Source organism: Rhinopithecus bieti, unplaced genomic scaffold (genome assembly GCF_001698545.2).
Source record: "Rhinopithecus bieti isolate Rb0 unplaced genomic scaffold, ASM169854v2 scaffold_14885, whole genome shotgun sequence".
Lineage (NCBI taxonomy): Eukaryota > Metazoa > Chordata > Mammalia > Primates > Cercopithecidae > Rhinopithecus > Rhinopithecus bieti.
Genome location: NW_016807971.1, coordinates 575,245 through 601,630, shown reverse-complemented (window position 1 = coordinate 601,630; position 26,386 = coordinate 575,245). Strand labels below are relative to the sequence as shown.

Sequence of the window (26,386 nt, the reverse complement as noted above, 5' to 3'; positions counted from 1 at the left end):
GCCGAGATCGTGTCAGTGCACTCCAGCCTGGGCGACAGAGAAAAAAAAAAAAACAGTCATTTCATTGCAGGTGCCTCCGGTAATTGCTCTGTGCAAACATACACAACGATTATATCACAGACCATTAAGGCTTTCTCTCTCCATTTTTAGATTTTCCACTTGAGTTTCCAGGTAGTTTCTCACCTGTTTTCAAGCAGGGTTGGGGCAGCCATTTCTTCAACAGCGCTAGCCGTAGGAACACAAAGATGGAGGTCAGACTCCCACTCCCGGGAACCCTCCCTTCCCCCATACTGAGATTGATAAGTAAGCAACCCAGTGATCAGTACTAAAATGGAGAACTCAGCCGGGTGCAGTGGATCATACCTGTAATTCCAGCATTTTGGGAGGCTGAGGAGGAAGGACTGCTTGAGCCCAGGGGTTAGAGGCCAGCCTGGGCAACATATGGAGACCCTGTCTCTATGAAATGTAGATTCTGTCCCCCTGTGTGTGTATAAATAAATATATATTTTAAAAAAATAAAATGGGGACGTCCAAAAGGTGTGCTAGGGGCGGTGTCTCTGCCTGGGGAGGTGGTGACGACAGGGCAGGTTTCACCCAGGAGGAGCTGGAAGAATGGGAGTTCCGCGGCAGAGGAGGCGGGGCAGGACGTTCCTCCAAACACAGGAACACCACGTGCGAAAACAGAGGGGTGTGCGAAGGCGGGGTGTCTGTGTACAGCTGCAAACTGGGGGAAAGGCGCCAGGCTTGGGCGATGAGGATTTGTTCCCCCATGGATTCCCTTCCTGCCCAGGGTCCGCTCTTGCCGGTAGAGGGTGCCTGACAATACTCCTTGCCACAGGGTTCGCAGCTGAAAAGGTCCTTCAAGTCCGGTCATCCAACTTTCACTTTTTAAAGACAAATATACAGAGGCCTTAGATAAGTGAAACGGCTTGTCTCGGGTTACAGCTCTGGCCAAAACAGGGGTTCTGACGGCCAGTCCGCGGATTTACATTTGAGTAAATACATGTTGAGAGCTTGGGTTTTCCCACTAGCTTTTTTTTTTTTTTTTTTTTTTTTTTTTTTTTTTTTTTTTTTTTTGCCTTTGTCAACCTTTCTCCCCTTTTCATTGAGGGGGGATTTTTTTTTTAGTCTTTATGATGTAGTAAGGATTTTTTTTTAAATTTTTTAAATTTTTTCCTGCCTCTGACCCGCGGGCACTGCCCAGGCTATCAGCCCCAAACCTTGCTGCGGAGACCGCGATCAGGTTCGCCTCCGGGCGGACTACATCTCCCACAATGCCTTGGGCCCAGCCTCCCTCCCGCCGCCTGGCTGGGTGTCGTCTTCACCAATAGAAAGGCAGAATTTCCAGGGCCGTTCTCAGGAGCCAATGAGCGAGGCGATGGGCGGGCCTCTCCCGTCCATTGTTCTCGGTGCCCCACGGGCTTGAGCCGGGGTGAATCCGGAGGGGCCGGGCCGAGTCCGGAGGCGCTTTTGCGCGCGAAGCAGCCGCTAGAGCAGGAACTGGTCTCCCGAGAGGTGAGCCGGAGAGGCAGGCCTGGAGCTGCGCGGACCCCGGGCAGTAGCCCGAGGTGAGGGAATAGCGGGCCTGGAGCCAGCTGCCGGCAGCTCTGCTGGGGGAGGGGCGTCGGGGTCGCGCTCAGTGTCCTGCGGGCCGTGCAGCCCAGAGCGCCGGCTCCGTTCCGCGAACTGTCCTGGAGGCGTCTCGCTGGCGGAGAGCTCCTTGCGTCTCCTACCGGGAAGCGCAGGCTTTGGACGGGAAGGGGCATTCGACGACATCCCGCGCAGCGTACACGTTTTACAGATGGGGAAACTGAGGTTCAGGGGGGCGTGTCGTGCCCCGAGTCAGACGGCAAATTAGCTGACCGGGCACACTTTTCCCAGGCTCCCAAGTAGGAAGAGTTCTCTTATACCATATGTCAATGTTTCTTCTAGTCATTTGAGTAAATACACGTTGAGAGCTTGGGTTTTCCCACTAGCTTTTATTTTCTTTTTGTCCTTTTTTTTTTTTTTAGCCTTTGTCAACCTTTCTCCCCTTTTCGTTGAAGGGGGGTTGTTTTTTGAGTCTTGATGATGTAGTAAGGATTTTTTTAAAATTTTTTTATTTTTGAAGAGACTGGGTCTCACTCTGTTGCCCAGGTTGGTCATCAACTCCCGGCCTCAAGCCATCTTCCCTCCTCAGCCTCCCGAAGGGCTGGATTTACAGGCGTGAGCTACAGCTCCTGGGCTAACAATAATTTTGTATTGCTTTTATAATGTTCATTTTAAGTCGTTTGCAGTTCCACTGCTCTCAATATTTTGTAGCTGCCGTCCCGTTCTTTTTTCCTGTGAGTTCATTTATTTTTCATTTTATTTATTTATTTTTTTGAAACGGAGTCTCGCTCTGTCGCCCAGGCTGGAGTACAGTGGCGCCATCTCGGCCCACTGTAAGCTCCGCCTCCCGGGTTCACGCCATTCTCCTGCCTCAGCCTCCCGAGTAGCTGGGATTACAGGCAAGCGCCACCACGCCCGGCTAATTTTGTGTTTTTAGTAGAGACGCGGTTTCTCCATGTTGGTCAGGCTGCTCTCGAACTCCCGACCTCAGGTGATCCACCCACCTCAACCTCCCAAAGTGCTGGGATTACAGGTGTGAGCCGCTGCGCCCGGCCGTGAGTTTATTTTTAAAGGGAATTCAGGACTTACTATGTCTATGGTTTTTCTGCCCTGCTGATTTTGTGTTTATCCATTATTTTCATATTAGAAGGATTATCTTAAATCATTAATGATTAATCTTTGTCAGTGTAATTTTAAAATATTAAAACATACAGCGTAATGCACAGATCTTAAATTTCATGTTTGCTGTTGTGCCGCCATTGCCAAATGAAGATATTGAAAATTTCCATCATCCCAGAAGGCTCCTTTGAGCCCCTTTCCTGTCATTACCACCCAAACGTAGCCATATATTATAGCACAGTTTCTTTTTTTTTTCTTTTATTTATTTGTTTTTTTGAGACAGAGCCTTGCTCTTTTGCCCAGGCTGGAGTGCAGTGGCACGATCTCGGCTCACTGCAGCCTCCTCCTCCCAGGTTCAGGCAGTTCTCCTGCCTCAGCCTCCTGAGTAGCTAGGATTACAGGTGCCCACCACCATGCCTAGCTAATTTTTGTATTTTTGGTAGAGATAGGGTTTCACTATATTGGCCAGTCTGGGCTTGAACTCCTGACCTCAAGTGATCCGCCTGCCGAGGCCTCCCAAAGAGCTGGAATTACAGGCAACCATGCCCGGCCTATAGCAGTTTCTAATACATGCTACTAAATGGATGTGTCATAGTTTATTAGCCATTCCCTGCTGCTGGATTTTAAGGACTCAAGTTTTGGTTTTTTTTTTAAGATAAAGTACTGAGGGACCGAGGCTGGATTGAAGAGTATGGGCATGTTTTAAACTTCATACTTAAAGTATGGCAATAATGCAGTTGAGATATTGCCTTTCTTCCAATGAAGCTCAAAGTGCTTTGACATCTGATCCATTGCTAATCCTTAAGATGCCCCCATAAAAACAGAAACATGAGTGTTATTATCTCTATTTATTAGGTGGTCACAGAGTTTGGTGACTAAGTTGTTTGTTAGGTCAAGGTCACACACACACTCCTGTGTTGCAGGAGGATGGCCCTGAGTCTGAGCCCTTTCCCCAGAGTGCTGGCAAGGGCAACCGCCAGGAAGAGGTGACCAGGGGACCACAGAGTGCACTCGGCCACCTCCGAGAGCTCTGTCGGCGCTGGCTGAGGCCAGAGGTACACACCAAGGAGCAAATGTTAACCATGCTACTAAAGGAAATTCAGGCTTGACTGCAAGTCAAGTCAAGGTCCAAGTCGTAACTGACTTGTGAGAGTCCTCAGTATTTCAGTCATGGGTTTTTCCTGGGGACTTTGCATTTCTGATACTCATTCTTTGGTGTTTTGGAAGGAACAATGCTGTATTTTTTGTGCTTGGGATACTTTTTTTGTTTTTGTTTTTGTTTTTGAGACGGAATCTCACTCTGTTGCCCGGGCTGTAGCGCAGTGGCGAGATCTGTGCTCACTGCAACCTCCACCTCCTGGGTTCAAGAGATTCTCCTGCCTCAACCTTCCAAGTAGCAGGCCCCCGCCACCACACCCGGCTAATTTTTGTATTTTTAATAGAGACGGAGTTTCGCTATATCTCAGGTGATCTGCCCACCTCGGCCTCCCAAAGTGCTGGGATTACAGGCGTGCGACACCGCCTTCTCTTACCACAGATGTTTTCAGGAATAAGCCATTTTTTCTTTAAGAGAAACAGGAAACGTCTGTTGGTTTGCATATGTAAGGACCACTTGGTGGTCTGACCTGGGCTTTTGTGAGTTAGATTGCTTTAAGACAGTCTACCTATAGATTATGGTTCTCTTTTTTGTTTCTCAGCAGACTACTTGTTGATATCTGAGGAGGGAAGTGTCTTACCTGAGAGCCTGGCTGGAGAAGACTGAGGTTCAAGGCTTGAAGCCTAAGTGATTGCCCCAGGACCGTGGATGATGGCTGCAGAGATCCCGAGAGTGACCACTCCGCTGAGCCCCTTGGTCCAGGTGCCTCAAGTGGAAGATAGACAGAAGGAGGAGGTCACCACCATGATCCTGGAGGATGACTCCTGGGTGCAGGAAGCTGTGTTGCAGGAGGATGGCCCTGAGTCTGACCCCTTTCCCCAGAGTGCTGGCAAGGGCAGCTCCCAGGAGGAGGTGACCAGAGGACCACAGGGTGCACTCAGCCGCCTCCGAGAGCTCTGTCGGCGCTGGCTGAGGCCAGAGGTACACACCAAGGAGCAGATGTTAACCATGCTACCAAAGGAAATTCAGGCTTGGCTGCAAGAGCATCGGCCTGAAAGCAGTGAGGAGGCAGCGGCCCTGGTGGAAGACTTGACCCAGACCCTTCGGGACAGTGGTGAGACTCAGAACCTCATAGGGAGAGGGCGGGAGCACCCTTCCAAGGTGGAGGAGTGCGTTGTGTCAGAGGAGGAGAAGGTGGTGTCCAAGACAGAGTGGGGGGCCAGCGCCATCCCTCTGCTCTGTCTGCAGGCAGTCAGCATGTTCATCAGCCTTTTAATGTCCTCACTGTGTGCAATGTCAGCTCCAGAACTGTGGTGTAGGAGGGGCTTAGAGCTACATTTGCATTGTAAGCACAGTTTTTACTTCTATGTTTATTTGGAGTGGTTGGGAAGGTGGTGGAAGTTAGACGGGGAGGAGATGGTGACCCCTGGCACCTTCACTTGGTTGTACAAGAAACATCCAAATAGTTCTTGCAATTAGAGAAAACAATCTGATATTTTCAACTTTTTTTTTTTTTTGAAACAGAGTCTCACTCTGTCGCCCAGGCCGGGGTGCAGTGGCACGATCTTGGCTTGCTGCAACCTCCGCCTTCTGGGTTCAAGCAGTTCTCCTGCCTCACCCTCTTGAGTAGCTGGAATTACAGGCACGCGCCACCATGCCTGGCTGAGTTTGTATTTTTAGTAGAGATGGGGTTTCACCATGTTAGCCAGACTGGTCTCAAATTCCTAACCTCATGATCCGCCCACCTTGGCCTCCTAAAGTGCTGGGATTACAGGCGTGAGCCACCCATGCTTAGCCTCAAAGTGATTATTTTTATGAAACCAAGAGAAATGACAAGTAAACCAGCTAATAACTAGGGACTTTCTGTGTAAAGTAATCGTAGGCTCTTAAAATCGTAACTTCAAACTTGAGCTCTTTGCAATAGTTACTCTATTTTTTTCCGGTGTTACTAATAATTATTGGGATCCTGGCTTGCCATTTAACCACTCTGTCTCCCTCCTGGTTTTCCATTGTAAACTGGACTCACTTGATAACCAAATATTTACTTCAGATGTACCTGTGCCTTTAGGGCTGTCTCAGGGGTCATAGGATATGGCTGCCTTTGTGCTGATGAGAACTACGGAAGTTCAGAGAAGGGAGCATGGAGAGGAGAGGTCAAGTCAGAGAAGGCTTCCTGGAGGAGGTGACACCTAAGCAGGAGGTTGTAGAAGGGATTAGGGTGTGGCAGCTGAGAGGAGCTGTGCTGAGCAGAGGCTTGGAAGGGCGGAGCCAAGGTAGTTTATACCTTTGGGTAACAGCAGAACTGGCTGATGGGAGTGGCAAGTGTGTTTTTAGGAAGTAGTAGGAAGTAGAATTTGGGGGAAGGGTGAGTGAGGGCTTGGACTGAATGTCATTGGCCTTATCGGGTTCTTGAACTAAGGCCCCAGGGGGCATGGGAGGAAGTGGAGTTTGGCAACAGGATGTAGGTTTGATTAGGGTAGTAAGAGGCTAGGGGCAAGAGAGCAGCCAGGAAGCTCCCTTGTCATCGGGTGTGCAGTGATGGGGGTTGGCCCCAGATGGGGCACGTGTGAGAAAAAACTGATAGTCACCATGGCTAGCACTTCCCAAGCTCTTTCTGCAAGGCAGGACATATGCTTAGCATCTAATATGGAAAACTCATGTAATCTTCACCACCCTGGAAGATAAGCAGGATTATCATCACCAGAGATCCCTTAAGATCATATGCCTTTGTACCAGGCAGAACTAAGATTTGAACTTACATGTCTGAGGACATGGCCCATGTTTTTAAGCGCTGTCACATGTATGATTCTAAGAGACACTTCCTAGTGGGTGTTGGAAGTTGGGGATGCAGATGGAATTAAGACAGTGACTAACTCCAGAGCATCTGGCCTGGAGGATTCAGAGGACTGGAAAGAGAAGAGAAGGAAACTGAAGGGGTTTGGGGCAGACTATCACAACCTCCAGGGACTGGGAGAATGAGTAGAGCTGACCTGTGGAGAAAGGGACTGATGTCGAAGGTCTGCAGTGACTCAACCCTCCCCTGGGCAGCTTCATGTCTGTCTCACTAAGAATCCTGTGAGTGGCTGGTGTTGTCATTTCACAGATAGGAAAATGCAAGTTCAGGAAGCTCACAGAGCTTAAATGGTGGAGCCAGGATTCAAACCCAGACCTGTCTCTTTATGCATAGAGATCTCAGTTTTGCTTGAAGCAAAGTGCTTGATTTTCTTTGGCCCTGAAAAAAATAACTTTGAATTTTATTCCTCCTATTAAAATAAGCAAACCTGTCTTCCTATTTTACAGCTGTCTTTGCTTCCCTTCTGGTGGAGGTGACCAGTTTGTCATGAAATTTGGATCTGCAGTCAGATACTGCGGAGGAGAGAGTGGTGGAGGTCTGAGGAGAGGCCTCAGGTTGTTATTTGGTTGGGAAGGCACAGAGCAGAGGTTCAGGTCTCAGCAGGTGTCAGAGGCGATTACAACCCTTCCCATCCAGCTTGCGGCAGGGCCTCTGTGCCTTTCATCTTTCACTGGGCACCTGAGGTGGGAACCAATGGGGACCATCCCGGACTCATGAGTTTGTCTGTCCCCGACTTCTGCCTCTGAGATTGTCTTTGTTGGTCTTTGTTTAACAAATGCCCCTGCTTCCTCATGATTGCTCACAGGAGTCCCTGCATTTGTCTTCATCCCTTCTCAAACATTTACTCGACATAAGGCCGCGTGACCTCTATTCTGTTTGTCCTGCTTGGGACCTTTGGACACATTCACCCAGCACAGGACATTTCCAGGCCTGGTTAGTCAGTGGTGGTTTAATGTTTTTCTAACAGGAACCTCTGGGCACTCACAATTCAACTACCTTCTAATTCTAATGAAGATCAGACCTATGTTAATAGATTAAGAGGCAGAGCTTATGTCTCTCTGTGACTGTTTCCTGAGGACATTTTACTCTCTATACCCAGCCCTAATCCAGATGCGTGGAGTTTCTCACCTGAATTCTTGGAGCAGCTGCCAAACTGAACCCGTCTTTAGCTTCTGGCACTTCATCGCAACTCTTCCACTCCTACCAGAGTGATGGGGCACTCCTGCTTAAAAACCTTCCTGAGCTTCCCAGTATCTACCAAATCAAGCATGACCTCTGTGTTCTGCTTGGAATCCGTGACTCTGTGAGACCTGCCCAGACCCCTGCTGCAGCCTGCTCCCACCCCTGACCCTCCATGCTCTACCCCCACTCCATTCAGATCTTGCTCTTTCTTGAACACAGCCTGTGCTTTTTTTTTTTTTTTTTTTTTTTTGAGACAGGGTCTTGCTCCATCCCCCAGGCTGGAGTGCAGTAGTGCCATCTGAGCTCACCGCAACCTACGCCTCCTGGGTTCAAGTGATTCTCCTGCCTCAGCCTCCCGAGTAACTGGGATTACAGGTGCCCACTACCATGTCTGGCTAATTTTTGTGTTTTTAGTAGAGACGGGGTTTCACCACATTGGCCAGACTGGTCTTGAACTCCTGACCTCAGGTGATCCACCCACCTCGGCTTCCCAAAGTGCTGGGATTACAGGCGTGAGCCATCGTGCCTGGCCCTTGCTCCTAGATTTTTGGCTTAGAATAGCCTTGTCCCATCTCTGTGTGATAAAATCCCAGTTGTTCTTTGAGTGCCAACCCATGGAGACCCTCTTCATTAAAGCTGTTTTTAAACCCTGTCCCTTTTCCCTATCCCCAGTTCCACACACCTAGGAGCACCTCTAATCACCTCTGCTAGAAGTCATCTCCCCCAGAACATTCAGATTCTCTCTCTTGGCTTTGTATCATAGTTCACTTTGTTTTCTGTTTATATGAATATTTGTCTTATTTCTTCTAGGAACCTATAAAATCCTAGAAGACAAGGAACCTGTCTTTTTAAAATTTTATTTTATTTTATTTTTTGAGACATCGCTCATCACCCAGGCTGTAGTGCAGTGGCGTGATCTCTGCTCACTGCAAACTCCGCCTCCCAGGTTAAAGCCATTCTCCTGCCTCAGCTTGCTGAGTAGCTGGGACTATAGGTGCCTGCCACCATGCCCAGCTAATTTTTTGTATTTTTTTTTTTTTTTTTTTAGTAGAGACGGGGTTTCACCGTGTTAGCCAGGGTGGTTTCGATCTCCTGACCTCGTGATCCGCCCGCCTGGGCCTTCCAAAGTGCTGGGATTACAGGCGTGAGACACCGCACCCAGCCAGAACCTGTCTTTTTCCTTTCTCTTTAATTCCCCCTCTTCCCTCTCTTCCACCCTACTTCCTCTTCCTTTCCCTCTCCCTTCAATATCATGAACCTCTGAGCCCCACCCTAGAACTCCTGAATCAGACACTTTGAGGGTGGCCGGGCCCGATGGCTCATGGCTGTAATCCCATGTCTTTGTGAGGCCGAGGTGGGTGGATCACTCAAGGCCAGGAGTTTGAGACCAGCCTGGCCAACAAAGTGAAGCGCCATCTCTACTAAAAATACAAAAAAAAATCAGCCAGGTGGTGGCGTCTGCCTGTAATCCCAGCTACTTGGGAGGCTGAGGCAGGAGGATCGCTTGAACCTGGGAGGTGGAGGTTGTAGTGAGCTGAGATCGCGCCATTGCACTCCAGCCTGGGTGACAGCAAGATTCTGTTTCAAAACAAAAAAAAAAGGAAACTTTAAGGGCGATGCCCAGCACCCCTCTAAGTAATCCCGATTCAAACTCCAGTTTGAGAACCTCTGCACAAGACCTCTGGTTCTCAAACTCAGCCGCACATTAGAATTACCTGGGGGCCTGGAGCCTACTCCAGGGATTCTAATTTTCCGATTTAATTGGTAATGGGTATGGCCTGGGCAAGGGAGTTTTGAAAGTGCCCCATGTGATTCTATTATGCAGCAAAGTGTAAAGACCACTGCCATAGAGCTTTGTTCCTTAGAGGGTGGTCAGTGGGCCAGCAGCATCAGCTCACCTGGGAGTTTGTTAGACATAAGGACTGTCAATCTCACCTAGCCCCGCTGAAGCAAATTTGCATTTGACATGATCTCCAGGTGATTCCTATGCTCTTTGAAGTTTGAAAAGGATTAATGACCCAGGAGAGGAATAGAGGTTAACTTCAAGCCTTCTCTTGTCCCAACAGTTGAGTGAAAGAGTCACAGCTGACCTCTCCAGCCATCCTCAGCATCATCTGGCTTTCAGCCATCAGAGGCAACAGGTGATTTGTTTCGAGCTTGCTGCCCCAGCGAAATGCTCCCTTAATGACCACAAATGAACACACACATTCATTTGTCTCAGCCAGAAAGGGAGTGGAGAGTGTTAGAGCTTATGTCTTTCTAAAGCTACAATTCTTAGTTTCAAAACAAAATTACTTTAATATATGTATGAGAGAGACAAAGTCTTACTCTGTCAACCCAGGCTGGAGTACACTGGTGTGATCATAGCTCACTATAACCTTGAACTCTTGGCCTCAAGTGATACTCCTATTTCAGCCACCCAAAGCACTGCGATTACAGGAATGAGCCACTGTGCTCAGCCCAAAAATTACTTTTAATTTACTCAAATATTTGAAAAGTATACCAGACAGAACTCTTAGGGAGAAGTAACGTTATAACTATGAAATGTTTGGCATTCATTTATTTCACCAGATAGCAGTCCATTGGTGTTTTTATCAGCAGTTAGTCTTTCAAGCAGCCAGAGTTCAGGGGGAACAATGCTCCCAGTCCCTCAGGGACGCTCAGGTTTCCGCTGGGCTTGCCAGGGCAGTGCTCTAATGCGGAGAGCCCCATTGAGAATGGAGCTAGGCATACCCTATGTCGGAACCACTTCTCTCTTTTAGACCAGTGGCTGAGACACAGGGGAAGGTCACAGGCAGGAAGGGGCTGGAGAAGAATTTTGAGCCAAACACAAACCAAAGCACCAAAGATTGTGACCAGTTTATTTCGTTGTTATAAATAAATTACAGCAAATTCAGGTCCATCCCCTATTGACATGAGTCTTCCCCATGTTCATGCTGGTATGCTCTCTGGTGGGGGAGAGAAAGAGGAGGCCTGTGGCCAGGCAAGGACATGCAGGGCTCTGTAAATGGCCATGGGAATTTGTGCTTTGCATGTGATGCCAGAGCACACGTGGCAAGTGCAAGAAATACAAGGACCATTGGATTAGATCGAGCTACGGTGGCAGCTTTTGTCCAGTGACAGATAAGGGGAGATTTCCTGTGGCCCTTCAGGAACTGTTCCCGTGAATGATTTTTGGACAGTGGTCAAATCATTTTGAAAAAACTAAAATTGGATACCTACTTTGCAGCTTACAAAGAAATAGATCCCTGCTTTACAAGTTACACAAAAATAGATCCCGGATGGATTATAGATCTGTACTAGACAGGATCTGAAATGACATGTAAGAGAATATTTTTGTAATCTTAGCATGCGGGAAGGACTTCCATGTTTGTTTGACAGGAACCTCTAGGTACTCACAATTCAAGTATGAAGTGTGAATAAGCAATACAGAAATACAGAAATCATCAAAGCTGGATTAGAGAAGTCTTTTTTTTTTTCTTTTTGAAATGGAATCTCACCCTGTCACCTAGGCTGTAGTGCAGTGGCGCCATCTCGGCTCACTGCAAGCTCCGCCTCCCGGGTTCAAGTGATTCTCCTGCCTCAGCCTCCCGAGTAGCTGGGACTACAGACGCCCACCACCTCTCCTGGATAATTTTTGTATTTTTAGTGGAGATGGGGTTTCACCATGTTGGTCATGCTGGTCTTGATCTCTTGAACTCAGGGGATCAGCCCGCCTCTGCCTCCCATAGTGCAGGGATTACAGGAGTGAGCCACTGCACCCAGCCAAAACAGAAGTGTTTCATATAAAAGATGATACTGTGAATCAAGTTAAAAGACAGCATACACATTAGGAGGAAATATTTGCATCCAACTCTGTAACATAGCAAATCATGAGTCAAAATCCTTGCTCTACAAGAGCCTCTGCAAATTCTTAAGTCAACCGAGTAGAATAAAAGGTAAAAGATGTAAAGAAGCCATTTAGAAATGAAGAATTAAGAATTATGAAAATATGTTCTGGCCGGGCACAGTGGCTCACACCTGTTATCCCAGCACTTTGGGAGGCCAAGGCAGGTGGATCACCTGAGGTCAGGAGTTCAAGACTAGCCTGATGATCATGGTGAAACCCCATCGCTACTAAAAATACAAAAATTAGCTGGGCGTGGTGGCATGTGCCTGTAGTCCCAGTTACTCAGGAGGCTGAGGCAGAGAATCTGTTGACGTGGGAGGCGGAGGTTGCAGTGAGCAGAGATCATACCACTGTACTCCATCCTGGGCAACACAGACTCTGCCTCAAAAAAAAAAAAAAAAAAAAGTTGGGGTCTCACTCTGTTGCTTAATCTGGTCTTAAATTCCTGGCCTCTGCCCCGGCCTCCCAAAGTGCTGGGATCACAAGCATGAGCCAACAGGTTTAACCCATGTATTATATTTTATTATTTTAACCATTTTTAGAATACAGGTCAGTAGTGTTAAGTACATTCACATTGTTGTGCAATCATCACTGGTATCCATCTATAGAACTTTTTCCTCTCAAGTTGAAACTCTGTGTCCATTAAACAATAATTCTCCTTTCCCCCCTCCCCCAACCCCTGGCAACGACTATTCCACTTTCTCTGTGATTTTGATGACTCTAGATACCGCGTATAAGAGGTTTGTTTTTTTGTGTCTGGCTTTTTTCACCTAGTATAATGTCCTCAAGGTTGAGGCCAACCCATGTTGGAGCATGGGTCAGAATTTCATTCCTTTTCAAAGCTGAGTAATATTTCACTGTATGTATATACTGTATTTATTAACCTGTTGATGGACATTTGGGTTGTTTCCACCTTTTGGCTGTTGTGAATAATTCCTGAACATGATACACAAATATCTGTTCTAGTCTGGGCTATCAGTTTTGGGGGGTTATATACCTAGAATTAAAATTGCTGGATTAGGCCAGGTATGGTAGCTCACGCCTGTAATCCCAGCACTTTGGGAGGCCAAGGTGCAGGGATCACCTGAGGTCAGGAGTTCGAGACCCGCCTAGCCAACATGGTGAAACCCTGTCTACTAAAATCACAAAAATTAGGCGGGCTTGGTAGGAGGTGCCTGTAATCCCAGCTACTGCAGAGGCTGAGGGAGGAGAATCGCTTGAACCTGGGGAGGCAGAGGTTGCAGTGAGCCAAGATCGTGCCACTGCACTCCAGCCTGGGTGACAAAGTGAGATCTTGTCTCAAAAAAAATTAAAAAAGAAAGCAAGACTGTTCTTACTTATATCCTTAATGCCTAACTGATTTCTGAGTTTTGGAAGGCTGAGGTAGGAGGTGAGAGGATCGCTTGAGCCTGGGAGTTCAAGGCAAGCCTGGGTGACGTAGTGAGACCCCATCTCTTAAGAAAAATTTAGCCAGGTGCAGTGGCTCACGCCTGTAATCCCAACACTTTGGGAGGCAGAGGTGGGCAGATCACGAGGTCAGGAGTTCAAGACCAGCCTGGCCAACATGGCGAAACCCCGTCTCTACTAAAAATACAAAAAAAAAATTACCCAGGCTTGTGGTGGTGTCCACCTGTAATCCCAGCTACTGGGGAGGCTAAGTTAGGAGAATCGCTTGAACCCAGGAGACAGAGATCACGCCACTGCACTCCAGCCTGGGCGACAGAGCAAGACTCCGTCTCAAAAAAAAAAAAAAAAAAAATTTTTTTTTTGAATTAGCCAGGCATGGTGGCACACACCTATAGTCCCAACTACTTGGGGGCTGAGGTGGGAGGATCACTTGAGCCTGGGAGGTCAAGACTTAAGTGAGCCAAGATCCCACCACTGCACTCCAACCTGGGAAACAGTAAGATACTGTCTCAAAAAACAACAACAGGCCAGTTGTGGTGGCTTATACTGTCATCCCAGCACTTTGGGAGACTGAGGCGGGCAGATCACCTGAGGTCAGGAGTTCAACACCAACCTGGCCAACACGGTGAAACCCCATCTCTACTAAAGATACAAAAATTAGCTGGGGGTGATGGCCGGTACCTGTAATCCCAGCTACTCAGGAGGCCGAGGCAGGAGAATCGCTTGAACCTGGGAGGCGGAGGTTGCTAAGATCGTGCCACTGCACTCCAGCCTAGGTGACAGAACGATACTCTGTCTCAAAAAACACAAAACAAAACAGAAAACAACAACAAAAAAGTGGATGTCTGGGCCATCCAGCCTCTTACTCACAAGCCTGCTTCCTCAGAAGCCGCCTCCCTGCATCTCGTCATATCCACAGAATGTGCTCCTCTTGGCATCCTGGAGTAGCCAAAGCCATTTCTACCAGTAAAAAAATTTTTTTTTTAATTCCCAGCTGCCACCATCTCCTCTCATCTCCATTCACAACATGGTAAGAATATCATTTTTGTATCTGACCAAAACCAGTTTCTGAGTTTTCATTTTCTTAATTGGCCACCAATAAATAAAGGAGGGACTCGCCTGCCCTTGAATGTGCTCTGCTGTGTGCTCTGCATCTCATAGGGGCCAGCCTTTCTCAGGGAGCCTGGAGGGGGCCAGGGATCCCTTATTCTTCCCAGCTCAGTGACTTTTTCCCATTTTGGAGGCCCTTGTCAGGCAGATCACCTGAAGGGCCACTCTTTTCTGTCCTGTAAAATGGCTCCTGTGTCTCTCTGTTCTCAGAGGGCAACTTGTGAAGAACTGCCAGCCCTCCTTTGGTCTTTGCTGGATAGCAGTAGTCTTTGTAAAGATAGGACTCATCTTTGAGCAGTCCAGTGAAGGGGTTATTGGGCCTGGATTCTACTTAGAGTGACCTCTGTAGTGAGGTTTATCATATTTATGTTATACAGCAGCATAGAAACGACATTCTAAGGGCCAGGCGCGGTGGCTCATGCCTGTAATCCCAGCACTTTCGGAGGCCAAGGCAGGTGGATCACGAGGTCAGGAGATTGAGACTATCCTGGCTAACACAGTGAAGCCCCGTCTCTACTAAAAATACAAAAAATTAGCTGGACTTGGTGGCGGGCGCCTGTAGTCCCAGCTACTCGGGAGGCTGAGGCAGGAGAATGGCGTGAACCCGGGAGGCAGAGCTTGCAGTGAGCCGAGACTGTGCTGCTGTACTCCAGCCTGGGCGACAGAGTGAGACTCCATCTCAAAAAAAAAAAAAAGTAATGACATTCTAACCAAAATTGGGGTTGGGAGGAATAAGGTGGTTTTATAGGATATGTTCTTTGATTGTCTTGCTTGTAATACCTGGGAGTTCAAAGACTTGACATTTAAAACAAGATAGCCCCACATACTAAGTATCACACTTAAAGGCTGCCAGATTTTAAAGAAATTTTTTCATATGTTCATCTGATAGCTTGATGCTGCTATTTGGGTTTTTTGTTTTTTGTTTTAACATTTAAGTCTTAGATCCATTTGGAATTTGTCCATTTCTGGGTCCAGCTTGAATTTTTCCATTTGAATTGAATTTTTCCGGTTTTCCCTAACTAGTTCTTCTAGCATCATTTATTGTATGTTGTATATTTTCTCCATGGATTTAAGAGGCCAACTGTATTGTATGCTAAATTTTCATAGTCATTATACAGATTCTCTTTTCTGTTCTCCTGTCCTGTCTATTCATGTGCCACTTGTATTAAATTCTGAATTTACGTATCTATTGAATCTATTTCTGGAGCTTTTATTTTGTTTATTTGGTCTGATTGTTTATTAATGTTTTAATTATTGAGATTTCATAATGTTTTGTTTTGTTTTGAGATGGAGTCTCGCTCTATTGCCCAGGCTGGAATGCAGTGGCACGATGTCAGCTCACTGCAACCTCTGCCTCCAGGGTTCAAGCGATTCTTCTGCCTCAGCCTCCCAAATAGGTGCCATTACAGGCGCCTACCACCACACCAGCTAATTTTTGTATTGGGTTTCACCGTGTTGGCCAGGGTAGTCTAGAACTCCTGACCTCAGGTGATTCACGCGCCTCAGCTTCTGAAAGTGCTGGAATTACAGGCGTGAGGCACTCCACCCAGCAGAGATTTCATAATGTTTTAACATCTGACAGAGATAATCCCTCTCCCCTCCAATTTTAGTCAATAATCTTATCTTTTTTTTTTTTTTTGAGATAGAGTCTCACTCTGTCACCCAGGCTGGAGTGCAGTGGCACAGTCTCTGCTCACTGCAACCTCCACCTCCTGGGTTCAACGATTCAACAATTCTCCTGCCTTAGCCTCCCAGGTTGCTGGGATTACAGGCGTGTGCCACCATGCCCAGCTCATTTTTGTATTTTTAGTAGAGATAGGATTTCACCATGACGTTGGCCGGGCTGGTCTCAAACTCCTGACCTTGTGATCTGCCCGTCTTTGCCTCCCAAAGTGCTGAGATTACAGGTGTGAGCCACTGCTCCTGGCCTCTTTTTTTTTTTTTCTTTTTCCAGAGACAGAGTCTCACTCTGTCACCCAGGCTGGAGTGCAGTGGCATGATCATAGCTTACTATAACTTCAAACTCCTGGCCTCAAGCAATCCTCCCACCTCAGGCTCCTGAGTAGCTGGGACTACAGGCATGTGCCAGCACACCCAGCTAATTTTGTTATTTTTTGTAGAGATGAAATCTTGCTATGTTGCTCAGGCTGGTCTTGAACTCCTGGCCTCAAGCAGTCCTCTCACCTCAGCCACCCAAAGTGGCAATAATCTTACCTTTCTTAATGTTTATTTTTGCAAACCTCTACTTCAGCTGCATGCTTTACCAACTTTAAATGTGAATTATTTGAATTCCCAGGTTATTACAGATGAGGCAATCAACGAACATATCCTATAAACCACCTTATTTCTCCCAACCCCAGTTTTGGTTAGAATGTCATTTCTACACTGCCGTATAACATTTACAAGCTCTGTAATCACCCTAATTGCCATGGTAGTTTTAGTCTTCATTCTTTTTTTTTTTTTTTTTTTTTTTTTTTTTTTTTTTTTTTTTTTTGAGACAGAGTCTCGCTGTGCCGCCCAGGCTGGAGTGCAGTGGCCAGATCTCAGCTCACGGCAAGCTCCGCCTCCCGGGTTCACGCCATTCTCCTGCCTCAGCCTCCCGAGTAGCTGGGACTACAGGCGCCCGCCACCTCGCCCGGCTAGTTTTTTGTATTTTAGTAGAGACGGGGTTTCACCATGTTAGCCAGGATCGTCTCGATCTCCTGACCTCGTGATCCGCCCGTCTCGGCCTCCCAAAGTGCTGGGATTACAGGCTTGAGCCACCGCGCCCGGCCTAGTCTTCATTCTAAAGTTAAATTCGTTAGGTGTTCACCCCCCTAACAGTCCATGAATTTGTGTGTGTTCAAAGCTATTTGCCTATAGGTTTATACTTGAAGGACAGTTTTGTTGAATATAGAGAAATCTTTTTTTTTTTTTTCCTGAGATAGAGTTGCCCAGGCTGGAGTGCAGTGGTGTGATCTCAGCTCACTACAGCCTCCGCCTCCTGGGTTCAAGCAATTCTCCTGCCTCAGCCTCTCGAGTTGCTGGGATTACAGGCACGTGCCACCACACCCAGCCTGAATATAGAGAAATCTGAAACCAGCTGATTTTCTTTCACCTTGTAAGTGATTTGATCCTTTTGCTGTTGTCCACCAGTCTCACTGTTAGCCACCCCGGGTTAGTTTTTTTGGCCCATGGTATAGCTTTCAGAGGTTCTTATATCCTTATAGGTTATATCTTTAAATATTAGTCCTTTTTTTTTTTTTTTTTTTTTTTTTTTTTGAGATGGAGTCTCGCTTTGTTGCCCAGGCTGGAGTGCAGTGATGCGATCTCAGCTCACTGCAACCTCCGTCTCCCGGGTTCAAGTGATTCTCCTGCCTCAGCCTCCTGGGTAGCTGGGACTACAAGCGTCTGCCACCACACCCAGCCATTTTTTGAATTTTTTTTTGTAGAGACGGGGTTTCACCATATTGGCCAGGCTGGTCGCAAACTCCTGACCTTGTGATCCGCCCGCCTCGGCCTCCCAAAGTCCTGGGATTACAGGCGTGAGCCACCACGCCTGGCCTTTAAGTATTAGTTCTATTGAGTTTTCATTTTTGAGAACTCCAGTTGTTTACTGATTCTCCTTTTGCCTAACTTCTCTTTCTATCTTTTTGTTTAAGATAGGGTCTCACTGTGTCACCTAGGCTGGAGTCCAGTGGTGCAAACATGGCTCACTGCAGCCTCTGCCTCCTGGCCTCAAGCAATAGTCCTGCCTTGGCCTCTTAAGTAGCTGGGTCTACAAGTATGTGCAGCCACACCTGGCTAACTTTTGTATTTTTTGTAGAGATGGGGTTTTGCCATGTTTCCCAAGCTGTCCCAAACTGTTGGGCTCCAGCAGTCCACCTGTCTTGGCCTCCCAAAGTGCTGGGATTACAGACCTGAGCCAACAGGTCCAGCCCTCTATCATTCTTTTTAATCCTTTTAACCTATTCCTTTGTTTCCATTTCCTGTCATTGCTTTCTCATTTTGGTCCTCTTTTTCCCATTCTCTGCTTTCCAAGATGCCTATTCCCATTGTGCTCCTTTTCCTGTTGTCTTCATTTCTCTGGGTGATTTTCCCTCCTTTCCTGAGTTCTTCTAGTGTACATTTCATGTCTTTCTGTTATCTCACCATCCCTTCTTCAAGCTCTACTCTGTGATATTCCTTTATAAAGGCAGTTGCCTCATTTAATTATTTTTATGGATGGAAATGATCACTTTTCTCAGTAATAGTAATTCCTCGGGCCAGGCGCAGTGGCTCAAGCCTGTAATCCCAACACTTTGGGAGGCCGAGTCAGTTGGATCACTTGAGGTCAGGAGTTTGAGACCAGCCTGGCCAACATGGCAAAATTCCATCTCGATTAAAAATACAAAAACAATGAGCTGGGGCCGGGGGCGTGGTGGTGTGCACCTGTAATTCCAGCTACTCAGGAGGCTGAGTCAGGAGAATCGCTTGAACCCGGGAGGCAGAGGTTGCAGTGAGCTGAGATTGTGCCACTGCACTCCAGCCTGTGTGACAGAGTGAGACTTCATCTCAAAAAACAATAAATAAATACATACATACATACATACATACATACATACTGTGGATTAATGTGTGTGGGTCAAAGGCTCTTTCCTTCTCTGCTTTCCAGAAACAGCTTCCTGCATACATGGCTGCCCTGTGTGATTCTGGTTGCAGCCTCACCTCCTTTGCCTCTCTGAACCAAAGAAGCCAGCCCTATTTACCCCAGTTCCCAAACATAGAAAGTGATTTTCTGCCTGAGCTTTCTGAAATCTGCCTCTCACCCCAGGGCTTTCCATGCTTATTCATTGCACTTCCTTCCTCATTGCTTCTACCCAGTCTGCTGTTTTGGGAAGCCCTGACATGTATTTTGGTGTCTGCAAATTTTATCTTCTGATCTCACTGAAAATAAAATTGGAGTTTTACTTGTTTTTCCTTGTTGCTTCTGAGATCATTCGAGAGCTCACCGGTTCTGATTTTAAAACAGCAAAAACAGCCTTATTAGCTAATGTTACCTATTCAATTACTAAAATCACCCAAAAAAATGTTTTTGGGCATGTTAGTTTGCTAAAAATAAATCAGGGCCTTGGCCTGCAGGTTCTTCTAGAGGAGAGATGATAGCAGGGCTCTATGCTCAAAACTTGCCAAAAAACTGTCTTCCGGCCAGACATGGTGGCTCACACCTGTAATCCTAGCACTCTGGGAGGCCGAGGCGGATGAATCACCTGAGGTTGGGAGTTCAAGACCTGCCTGACCAACATGGAGAAACCCTGTCTCTACTAAAAATACAAAATTAGCCAGGCGTGATGGCACATGCCTGTAATCCCAGCTACTTGGGAGGCTGAAGCAGGAGAATCGCTTGAACGAGGGAAGCAGAGGTTGCAGTGAGCCAAGATCGCACCCCTGCACTCCAGCCTGGGCAACAAGAACAAAACTCTGTCTCAAAAAAAACCCAAAAAACAAAAAACAAAACAAAAATAACAAAACTGTCTTCCATGACCAGGCGCAATGGCTCGCACCTATAATCCCAGCACTTTGGGAGGTCCAGGCGGGCGGATCACTTGAGGTCAGGAGTTTGAGACCAGCCTGGCCAACATGGTGAAACCCCATCTCTACTGAAAATACAAAAATTAGCCAGAAACAATGTGTTGGGATGCGCCTGGAGTCCCAGCTACACTACTCTGGAGACTGAGGCAGGAGAATTGCTTGAACCTAGGAGACGGAGCTTGCACTGAGCCAGGATTGCACCACTGCACTCCAGCCTGGGTGACCACGTGAGACTCCATCTCAGAAAAAAAAAAAAAACTATCTTGCAAGAAGTTGAGGAAGCACAGAATTCCTGTTCCTGCCAAGTCACAGTATACCTTGTGCCCTTTGTGCCTGTATCTGTCCTCTAGTGATACGAGGGGTGTGGCTGGAGGGCAATTCTATGAACCCACAGATTAGCAGCAGCATGTGTGTCAGTGTAAGCTTGGAGGGTTTTCAATTTTAAATGTGATCTTATGGCCAGGCGTGGTGGCTCATGCCTGTCACCCCAGCACTTTGGGAGGCCAAAGCAGGAGGATCACTTAAGCCCAGCAGTCTGAGACTATCCTGGGCAACATAGCAAAACCCCATCTCCACAAAAATACAAAAAAATTTAGCTGGGTGTGGTGGCATACACCTGTGTAATCCCAGCTACCTGCGAGGCTAAGGTGGGAGGGTCACCTGAGCCCAGGAAGTCAAAGCTACAGTGAGCTGCGATCTCGCCAGTGTACTACCGCCTCAGTGACAGACTGAGACCTTGTCTCAAAAAAATAAAAAATAAAAATAAATGTGATCTTAAATTGACTGAAGGCAAGAGTGGAGTCCAGGTCCTGCCTGAGAGGGGCATGTCCAGTTTTATCATGTTTGTATGTGAGGGTTTACATTAACTTACAGAAAATTAATTGAGCATCTAACCTTAAATAAAGTTTATTAGTTTTAATAATAGAAATGTCACTAAGAGTTCGAGTGCAATGGCTCACGCCTGTAATCCCAGCCCTTTAGGAGGCCCAGGCAGGCAGATCACCTGAGGTCATGAGTTCGAGACCAGCCTGGCCAACATAGTGAAACCCCCATCTCTACTAAAAATACAAAATTAGCCAGGCATGGTGGCAGGCGCCTATAGTCCCAGCTACTCTGGAGGCTGAGGCAGGAGAATCGCTTGAATCCAGGAGGCTGAGGTTGCAGTGAGCTGAGATCTCGCCGTTGCAGTCCAGGCTGGGTGACGAAGTGAGACTCTGTCTCAAAAAACAGAAAAAAAGTGCAGCTTTTTTTAGGATTAAGGTCAAGAGGGAAATTTCCTCCTCAGGCTCATCAAGAGGACATTGTATGGTATAGACAATGTCATCAATAACTTCCTGGCAGGATTAATGTTCTCGACAGCCATTAATTTCTTTTCTTTTTTTTTTTTTTTTTGAGATGGAGTCTTGGCTCTGTTGCCCAGGCTGGAGTGCAGTGGCGTGGTCTCGGCTCACCAAAACATCTGCCTCCCAGGTTCTAGCAATTCTCCTGCCTCAGCCTCCCAAGTAGCTGGGATTATAGGTGCCCGCCACCATGCTCAGCTAATTTTTTTGTATTTTTAGTAGAGATAGGGTTTCACCATGTTGGTCAGGCTGGTCTCAGACTCCTGACCTCAGATAATCCACCCACCTTGGCCTCCCAAAGTGCTGGGATTACAGGCGTGAGCCACCATGCCTGGCGACAGCCATTAATTTCTAATGACATTTCTTAGAGTGTCAGCCAGGGCTATGAAGCCAACACACTGTTCAGTAAACATGGTTCTGCCGGGGGTCAGAACAGTGTGATCCAGGCTCAGCTCTCTGGCCTCATCCTCGGGTAGATTTTACAGTCCCTCATCTAAGGAAGGGGCTGTATTCTAGCAGTCCTCCCTATTGATTTCTTTTACTCAAATATTTGGGCAGTGGAAGGTTTAACAAGTTCCCAGAAAATATTTTGTATTACCAATTAAAGATCTGTTCATAAGCTCCCACTGCAGACAAATTTGAGGGCTCTTTTAACAATCCAGTTGGCTGGGCGCGGTGGCTCAAGCCTGTAATCCCAGCACTCTGGGAGGCCGAGACGGGCGGATCACGAGGTCAGGAGATCGAGATCATCCTGGCAAACACAGTGAAACCCCGTCACTACTAAAAAATACAAAAAACTAGCCGGGTGAGGTGGCGGGCGCCTGTAGTCCCAGCCACTCGGGAGGCTGAGGCAGGAGAATGGCGTGAACCTGGGAGGCGGAGCTTGCAGTGAGCTGAGATCTGGCCACTGCATTCCAGCCTGGGCGACAGAGCGAGACTCCGTCTCAAAAAAAAAAAAAAACAAAAAACAAAAAAAACAATCCAGTTAACTTGTTTCTAGTCATTGGTATACACACCTATGGTCCTGATTGCAGTGGCTCTGTCATCTTTCCTGCGTCTTAAATACAAAGTAATGAGGTCATAAACACCAGGTACATGTTATACAAGAAATTATTATGTAAGCTCCTTTTGAAAGGAGACTGAGCTTTAGGGAAATGTCTGTGGTACCAATAAAAAGCTCATTGATTCACTCATTACATTGAATCAAGCACCAGGCATTATGGTGAGTATCGGGGTAATTGGGTAGGTACCCTGTTGATGTCCTTTAAAATTCCCACCTGATCTCATTTTCAGATGAAGACATGGGACATGGAACCCAAATCTTTAAGGCTTTGAAATTCTGGGTGATTGCCACAAAGATTATGAGGCCTGACAACCAGTCAGAATGAAATAAGCCTGTTTTTTTTTTTTCCCTTCAACTTTTAAGTTCAGGGGTACGTGTGCAGGATGTGCAGGTTTGCTACAAAGGTAAATGCGTGCCATGGTGGTTTGCTGCACAGATCATCCCACCACCTAGGTATTAAGCCCAGCATCCATTAGCTGTTCTTCCTGATACTCTCCCTCCCCCTCCCCCACAGGCCCCAGTGTGTGTTATTCCCCTCCATGTACTCATGTGTTCTCTTCATTCAGCTCCTACTTATAAGAGAGAACATGCAGTGTTTGGTTTTCTGTTCCTGTGTTAGTTTGCTGAGGATAATGGCTTCCAATCCATTCATGTCCCTGCAAAAGACATAATCTCATTCCTTTTTATGGCTACATAGTATTCCATAGTGTATATATACTACATTTTCTTCATCCAGTGTATCATTGATGGGCATTTGGGTTGATTCTATGTCTTTGCTATTGTGAATAGTGCAGCATTGAACATATGTGTGCATGTGTCTTTATAACAGAATAATTTATATTCCTTTGGGTATATTAAACCTGATTATTAAAGGCTTTGAGGATTTCCTAGCCTCTTTGTGTTCACTGGAAGTTTAATTTTATAAATTTCCCCTTAGTTTCCTTTTGTCATCATGACGGAGTTGAGTAGACATTGTATGTTTTTCTTCATTGTTTCAGATTTTGAGATACAGAGTGAAAATGGGGAGAACTGTAATCAAGACATGTTTGAGAATGAATCACGTGAGATATTCTCTGAAATGCCTGAAGGTGAAAGTGCTCAGCACTCCGATGGCGAAAGTGACTTTGAGAGAGATGCTGGTGTCCAGAGGCCCCAGGGACACACCCCAGGCGAGGACCACGGGGAGGTGCTCTCTCAGGACAGGGAAGTTGGCCAGCTCATAGGCCTGCAGGGCACCTACTTGGGGGAGAAGCCCTACGAATGTCCCCAGTGTGGGAAGACCTTCAGCCGGAAATCCCACCTCATCACACACGAGAGGACCCACACAGGAGAGAAATACTACAAATGTGATGAATGTGGAAAAAGCTTTAGTGATGGTTCAAACTTTAGTAGACACCAAACCACTCACACTGGGGAGAAGCCCTACAAATGCAGAGACTGTGGGAAGAGCTTTAGCCGGAGTGCCAACCTTATAACCCACCAGAGGATCCACACGGGGGAGAAGCCCTTCCAGTGTGCCGAGTGTGGCAAGAGCTTCAGCAGGAGTCCCAACCTCATTGCACATCAGCGCACCCACACGGGAGAGAAACCCTACTCGTGCCCTGAGTGTGGAAAGAGCTTTGGCAACCGATCCAGCCTTAACACGCATCAGGGGATCCACACTGGAGAAAAGCCCTACGAATGTAAAGAATGCGGCGAAAGCTTTAGTTACAACTCCAACCTAATCAGACACCAGAGAATCCACACAGGAGAGAAACCCTATAAATGTACTGACTGTGGGCAGAGGTTCAGCCAGAGCTCAGCCCTCATCACCCACCGGAGAACCCACACAGGAGAGAAACCCTACCAGTGCAGTGAGTGTGGGAAAAGCTTCAGCCGCAGCTCCAACCTGGCCACGCACCGGAGAACCCACATGGTGGAGAAGCCCTATAAATGTGGGGTGTGCGGGAAGAGCTTCAGCCAGAGCTCCAGTCTGATCGCACACCAGGGTATGCACACAGGGGAGAAACCCTACGAGTGCCTGACATGTGGGGAGAGCTTCAGCTGGAGCTCCAACCTCCTCAAGCACCAGAGGATCCACACGGGAGAGAAGCCCTACAAATGCAGCGAGTGTGGGAAATGCTTCAGCCAGCGCTCCCAGCTCGTAGTGCACCAACGGACCCACACAGGCGAGAAGCCCTACAAATGCCTCATGTGTGGCAAGAGCTTCAGCCGGGGCTCCATTCTGGTCATGCACCAGAGAGCCCATTTGGGAGACAAGCCCTACAGGTGCCCCGAGTGTGGGAAAGGCTTTAGTTGGAACTCGGTCCTCATTATACATCAGCGAATCCACACTGGGGAGAAGCCCTACAAATGCCCCTCCTGTGGCAAAGGCTTCAGCAACAGCTCTAACTTTATCACACATCAGAGAACTCACATGAAAGAGAAACTTTATTGAAGTGGCAAACAGCAAAAGTGAGGGACTGGCCTGGAGTGGGAGTTGCCGCACTGCCCCAGCAGTGATTCCCTTTCAAACAGCCGTGCTTCCTAAACATTCTATGGGGTTTTGCCAGAATCTTCCCCTTGCTCATCCTCATTTCCAGGACACTGTCATTTTAGTGGTCTGAGTCAAGTCCCATATACATTCAAGAACAGGGCAAAGGAGTGGAAGGTCTGGAAAGTTGGGTCTTTTTCCCTTACATTGGGTGACTTGATTGGCCCCCTCTCTCGTGATTCCTCTGTGCCTCAGTTTCCTCTTTGGTAAAATGGGGTGGAAATGTTTCTCCATGTGGAATGGAAGACAGCATGGCCCACAACGTGGGCTAAGTCCTCAGAGAAATACTGGAAATCTTTGGTGTGGTTCTGGTTGTTTCGTTGTTTTGCTGCCACATTGTTGGGCTAAGGTGCCTTCACCCCAAGCTATTAGTGTTCCAGAGCTCCCTGCCCATGCTAGAATCTGCTCTTCTGGCTTTGGTGCCTTGGGCTTTGATTTCAGGTCACAATGGAGGGGCTTCTCCAGTTCTGAGTCACCCACATGAAGATAAAGCCCCTTTCTGTTTCCAGAGTGTCAGGAGCACAGAAACTTGAGGAAGTACAGCCTGGAGCCAGTGTCCCAGTGTCCTTTCCATTGGAAAGAGTTGGCCAGGGCCTGCAGGAAAGGGGTAAACTGAGGACATTTCAGTGCTTGATTTTGTCTCTGCCTACTGTCCTGTGGTAGGTAGGTCAGCTACCATGGGAACACATTTGTTCTTGTGGGGTTTTATCCTGGAGAGTAGTGGTCTGAGAGTCCCAGCTGCCATCCCATGGTGGATGGTAACTTCTGTCTCATCAAGAGTAAAACAGTCCTGCACGCAGCAGGGTGGGTTTGTGCCTTTGGCCCAACAGATACATAGCCCCATAATTCTGAATTATTCTATGCACTTGTTTCCCTCTTCTTTTATTTTTTATTTGATATATGCAGACCTAGAATCCTGTCAGATAGCTTTTGTATACTAATAACATTATTTTTAAAGAAGTGCTAACTTTGAGGACCTATCTGTTCCCTGGAGATTTTTGGGCTTGAATCTGGAGTTTGTCCTACAGGTGTCCCCTTGATCTTGGGATGCTACCAGGGCTTTGTTCTCGGGATCCTCGCACCTGGAGAGAGTGAAGATGGGCATGATGGCAGGTGAAGGGGTTTGCTGTGAAGTAAGAGGAGATAAAGCGTTTCCAGGAAATGAGAAACTGCCTCCTCCTACACATGGGCCCGTGCTCAGAATGGGCTTAGTTCTTACAGGATGGATGCTCAGTATTCCCTAATAAAGTAGAGTTCCATTCTTTTCCTGAGTCTGTCTTTTACTATGTTAAAAACCTGAACTAGGCCGGGTGCGGTGGCTCACACCAGTAATCCCAACACTTTGGGAGGCCGAGGTGAGTGGATCACGAGGTCAGGAGATCAAGACCATCCTGGCTAACACAGTGAAACCCCATCTCTACTAAAAATACAAAAAAATAGCTGGGCGTGGTGGCAGGCGCCTGTAGTCCCAGCTACTTGGCTGAGGTAGGAGAATGGCATGAACCTGGGAGGCGGAGCTTGCAGTGAGCCGAGATCACACCACTACACTCCAGGCCGGGCGACAGAGCGCGACTCTGTCTGAAAAACAAAAACTAGAACAAAGACAAACCTGAACTGTTAGCAAACTCACCCCTCACTTCCCCACCCCACTTG

The 26,386-nt window shown here is 47.3% G+C and overlaps 1 protein-coding gene across 6 annotated transcripts; it reads left to right on the top strand.

Moving 5' to 3' along the window:
- The first annotated feature begins 1,365 nt into the window (after window positions 1-1,365).
- On the top strand, window positions 1,366-25,999 carry ZSCAN2 (zinc finger and SCAN domain containing 2). Of its 6 annotated transcripts, none has more exons than XM_017884275.1 (3): window positions 1,366-1,515; window positions 4,407-4,919; window positions 23,199-25,999. In XM_017884275.1, exons 2-3 carry the CDS (start codon window positions 4,514-4,516, stop codon window positions 24,635-24,637), a joined length of 1,845 nt encoding a protein of 614 aa, XP_017739764.1. In that variant the 5' UTR covers window positions 1,366-1,515; window positions 4,407-4,513; the 3' UTR covers window positions 24,638-25,999. The 6 variants fall into 6 exon arrangements, with proteins under 6 accessions (XP_017739764.1, XP_017739770.1, XP_017739769.1 ...); XM_017884281.1 differs by lacking the exon at window positions 23,199-25,999 and adding an exon at window positions 18,881-19,180; XM_017884280.1 differs by lacking the exon at window positions 23,199-25,999 and adding an exon at window positions 7,759-8,030.
- Window positions 26,000-26,386: the final 387 nt, after the last annotated feature.

Excerpts from the sequence above, each read along its gene's own strand:
- ZSCAN2 (XM_017884275.1), top strand. The coding sequence starts at position 4,514 with ATGATGGCTGCAGAGATCCCGAGAGTGACCACTCCGCTGAGCCCCTTG. Across the intron at positions 4,920-23,198 it reads CCAGACCCTTCGGGACAGTG|ATTTTGAGATACAGAGTGAA; the intron begins GTGAGACTCAGA and ends TCATTGTTTCAG.